The sequence below is a fragment of the Acanthisitta chloris genome, unplaced genomic scaffold, assembly GCF_000695815.1.
Source record: "Acanthisitta chloris isolate BGI_N310 unplaced genomic scaffold, ASM69581v1 scaffold9716, whole genome shotgun sequence".
Taxonomy (NCBI): Eukaryota; Metazoa; Chordata; class Aves; order Passeriformes; family Acanthisittidae; genus Acanthisitta; species Acanthisitta chloris.
The window spans coordinates 56201-60941 of NW_008679728.1; the positions used below are offsets into that span (position 1 = coordinate 56201).

General features: G+C 47.6%; 1 protein-coding gene across 1 annotated transcript in view; it reads right to left on the bottom strand.

Annotated features, from left to right (window-relative positions):
* The window catches only part of LANCL1 (LanC lantibiotic synthetase component C-like 1 (bacterial)), a gene marked incomplete at its 5' end in the record, with an annotated part of 16398 nt that overhangs the window by 1934 nt on the left and 9723 nt on the right, over positions 1-4741 (bottom strand). Inside the window, 3 exons of the mRNA XM_009077418.1 lie at positions 280-462; positions 2381-2527; positions 2862-2997. Of these exons, the coding sequence (XP_009075666.1) occupies positions 280-462; positions 2381-2527; positions 2862-2997 (466 nt within the window). The remainder of the gene's footprint in view (positions 1-279; positions 463-2380; positions 2528-2861; positions 2998-4741) is intronic.

Here is a 4741-nt window from a genome sequence, read left to right on the forward strand (position 1 = left end):
AGGAGGATGTTTTCGATCTGATGAATAGGGCTGTTTGACCATTACTTCACACACATCTAGTTGTCACCATCAATCACCTGCAACAGGACATCCCACACAGCTGATGGGTATTTTCAGGAGTATTTTTTAAAAGACTAATTTCCCTATCAGTCCCTGTGGGGTGACTTCACTGCAACAAGACATCCTCCCCTCAGGCAGGGTGGGGTCTCACAGCATCTTCTCTGTGATGAAGGTCCACATTTAGGGGTCCCCAAAGGGGCTTTGCAAGATTTCTGGTACCTTGTAGGCCTGGAGAAGCATGTAGATCACACCTGGAGCCCCATGGCACCAGTGGACGAGTAGGTCTCTGGTGTCACCGATGCATGGAGGGTAATTCCCAGATGGGAACTTGAGCTGGCAGACATAGTCCACACTGGGTTTGACTGTGTTGTGCAGCTTTCCTTGGCTCACTCCAAGGCAAGGCTAAGAGAGAGAAAGCATTAAATCAGGGAGAATTACCATCTGTCCCTCAGAGACCCAAGATCTGCCCAAAAGGCAGAAACAAAGCCAACTATGGCTACATTCCCTGAAGTATGGAAATAATGAAGTAATTTCTTTGGTCCAGGCTTTTACACTTCACAAATATCCACTGGGTCCCAGGCTGCTCTGCCCTTTGGCAGGATCTTACTTCCAGTCCTACTCTTGCATCCCAGAAACAAAGACAAGAGGGCTTGCTGCTGCTTTCCCTTAAGATGAGCAGGAGTAGCTTCAGGTACCCAGAGCTGGTGTAAAGAGATCAACTGTTTAAAATCAGCATTAAGGATGCATACCAGGGATGATTCCTAGCACCTAGAGCATCTCAGCTCTGAGCTGCTGGGCCAGCCCAGATGGAGGGCTGTGATGCTGCAGTTTCACAATGTTGCTGGGTAATTAATTCCTAGGAGGGTGACTTCACTCCTGACCTCAGACAGTAGCAAGGGAGTGGCTTTAGAGTCCTCTTCCACTGACACTGCCCCACATGACATCTGTGCCGTTCTAATTTCCCACAGCAGACTGCAATGAGCACTCTCATCTAAGAATCACACTGTTCTCAGGTTGGTAACTGGAAAATTAAAAATCAGTACCTGTGCTGTAAAACCATTAGAGATAAAAGATGTTCTCCTCTCCATATTTCACCTGTTTGCTTCCCCCAAGGCTTCCTGTGCATCATACTTGGCTGATCCAGGCTCCTTGCACTTCATATGGCAGAGAAGCATGAAGCCCACACAGTATTTTATGGGAGACTTACACTTAAAATTATTTAAAACATCAGCCTGGGATCGAGCTCAGGGAATTGGTGCAAATTTGGGCTGACAGCCTACCACTGTCCCCCCTGCTCCCAACTAGCTGTTCTGTGCTCCTGGGCAATAATCATCTGGCATCCTCCTCTTGCCAAATGCCCTTCTACTTCAAAACCACCAACCACCTCTTCTTCTCTGAGCAATGAAAGAAGGTTATATTCATAGGAGCTCTGCTTATCCTGTCACTGGACTTTGAGGGTCCTGAAGGAAAGCTTCTTGAAACCTCGTGGCTTTTTTTTCCCACCTGCTCTGAGAGTTGGGTCTAATAAAAGATATCACCTATTTCTATACCAAAAGAATTTCTGTTGCTCATGGGTGCCCTTAGTGCTTTAAAAAATGCAATGTTATTTATTTATTTCTGTTATTTTTCTAAGGGCTTAAGCACTGATCCACACAGGGGAATTATCACCCTCATTCCAGAGCCAGAGTAGCAAATATGCCCAGAGCTCCAGTGAGTTGTGCAAAATAGTCCGAAGAAAGCATCAAAGCAAAGGGATACTGCAGCTCCCAGCCTCTTGTCTTGCCCTGCCTGTTTCAGGCACTACAGAACTCAGCTCCTTTACCAAAGTGAAAAGTCCCACCGCTTTCACACTTAGAAACAGGCCCTGGTTTGTGTAGGAAGGCATTTCCTGCTTTTCTATATGAACACAATCTCTTTCACCATTGCTTTTCTTACAGAGATTCTCACTCTACTGATCTGAGATTGCTCCAAGTAACCACCTCAAAAAAAATCAGGAAGCTCAGAGATACCAACAAATGGGAATAGTTTACAAGCAATTAACATGAGGGGGGAAACTCAGACCTAGCTGACCTACAGGCCTCCATTATGTCAAACTGCTCTACACATTTCTCTACAGATCTCCTTTGAGGTGGGAGATTCAATCTCAGACTTGGAGAAAATCTTTACAAGTGGGAATGCATGATCAAAACATCAGTAAGTCCATCAGACAAGGGATCTTTCCTAGCTCGACATGACCAATAGCTAATTCCAACACTGCTTTGTGTTCAAAGAAACATGAAACAGCTGCTAAAGGCCCTTCCCCTCCCCTCATGCCTCTTACCTGCATGAGATAGTAGTAAATCCCAGCTAAACCATGGGCTGCCCCTACATAGTACTCCTGGTACCACTCATACATCAGTGGGCTCTTTGCTGTGAAGTTCCTCTTTTTAGCCAGGCTCTCTCCTGAGGCTATAACTGCTTCACAGACCTGTGGATGGGAACAGATGTGGGTAAGGGAAATGCTGCTGCCTAGGACACAGCACAGTGAGTATCCTGACACAGAAGTAGAGTTCTTTTTCTGCCCAAGCAGAGGGAAGAGTGTGGCTGAGGGAGTAAAATGTATGCCAGTTCAGTACTGCCAATGGATTTATTGGATAGCAGGGGGCACGTGCTGCTTTGCCCCTTTAGAAGAAGAGCAGGTATACCTTGATGTGGTTTCTCCCTTGTTGCCAGAGTTCTCTGCATCTAGCATTGACTTTTACCTGCCCAAATATGAGCTGCATGGGGAGAGATAGATAACAAATCAGCAGAAGGCACAATACCTGCTGAATGTGACTTTGAGGGATCTTTTCCCCTCCGAAGTGCTTGTTGACAAATATCAGTGCAGAGACGTAGCCCATGCGCCCGTACAGCAGCTCGTCTGGCACTCGGGGGTCTGCCTTGTGTAGGTGCAGCAAACTGCAATGAAAAATTCACATGGGGGAAATTACACTCAAAGCCATGTAATCAAGCACTGTGACTGGAGCTCAAAGCCATGGTTTGTTCCTTCATGCTGCCTGTGCCCTGGGAGATGTCAGGCCAGTGTCTGGCTCTCAGCCTTCTAGCTATGCAAGGTGTGGAATTGTTCCTTCCCCTCTGCTTTTTATTTGGCTTATTGCTTTAGTCTGCTCAGCTCTTTAGGATGTACTCATACTGTGTGCTTGGTTTTCAGAGTACCAGCTCTGGGAAAGCTACTTGAGGGGAAACCTGGGCTAAAGGAAATTTCAGAATACACAGAGTTGTAAGGGACCCTTGAGCACTTTAGTCCCAGTGGTCAGCATGAACCTGCTAACTGCTCAGGAAAGGCTCCCCACCATTTCCTCCTTGTGATGCTATTGGCAAGGCAGACCCTCTGCCGAAAATTACTCCTTTCAAACTAAGCTGGGACCTGTTTGATTTGGTTGCTCAAAGAATGCTACTAAGTCAAACTAGTGCTGATGGTTTGTGGAAAAATCTCCTCCCTTACGCTCAGAAGTCCTGCTAGAAAAGCCCCTTCCTCTCCATGTCTGTAAGTGGCCAGGGCTATGCTGTCAGTGGAGGAAAGTGACTCCACGAGCTAAAAATCTAAGCAAAAGGTGGAGTTATAAATGCTGTTTAACATCAAGTTGCCACGGCACAGTAAGAAATGTCTAGGCAGAGCTGAGCAGCAGTCAGGACAGCTCAGTAGTGAGAGTGCTGTGAGCTGTCTGGGTAGCAGCCCCACACTGAGGACAGCTTGGCTGGCACCAGGCTTCAGCCCACAAATGCAGAGAGTGAGGGCTGCCACAGTCAGGTATTGTCTTTGCCATTTTTCTATTACCACATTGCAAAGCTGGCAATAACAGAGACTGACAGCTCCTCACACTGATGCTCATTTCACTCTCAGTGCAAGCTTTCCTTTGTTTTACCTCTTCCAGCAGACTTCCAGCAAGGCTGGATGTCCTTCCCTGTCAGATCAGCAGGTAGTGATGTGACTGGGTTTGGCTTTATTTCTCTGTTCACCCATGAGACAGCGATCTGAAAAGTGCCATCACTTTTAAAATACCAGCACAAGTGGCTTCTAGGCTGTTCCCTGAGCTGCTTCCTGCTGCGACACCAGCCAGGAAAGCTCCGTGTGTGCAGAGCTTCCCTGTCACAGCAGCGTGAGGAACAGAAAAGATGCCTTGGCAGCCTCTGCTCCTGGGCACAACAATGTGTTGCAGAGTAAAGAAGCAACCAAACATTCAGAGTACCCTTGGAGCAGAGAGAGGATGCTGGGCTGTGACTCCTGATGTCAGGAAACTTTCCCTTGGCACTGGACTCAGGATGAGCAGAGATATTGAAGGGGAAAGGAAGGAGCAGTGTCTCAAGGTGGATTTGTCCCATCTCCTCATGTACCACCTGAGATGTGCATTGCTCCACGGGAGTGGTTTCTCTCAGATTAAACCCAGAAGACAGACTTTACATCCAAGACTAGGAGTAAGCATGGGTTCCTCTCTCAGCTGCAGGGGCTAAAAGGAAAGCCCTATTGCCTCCTCACGGCCTCTGTCCCCAAGTCCAAGGAAGGCAGATGAAGAGGAGGGTTTCCAATGAGGAAAGCAGTGTTTGGACAGCCAGACTCTGCCCAGCAGCAGGCTGGCCAGAAGAGAAGCTGGTGATGTTGTTCAGCTCTGAGATGTCAGGGAAATGTCAGGTTCGACAGCAG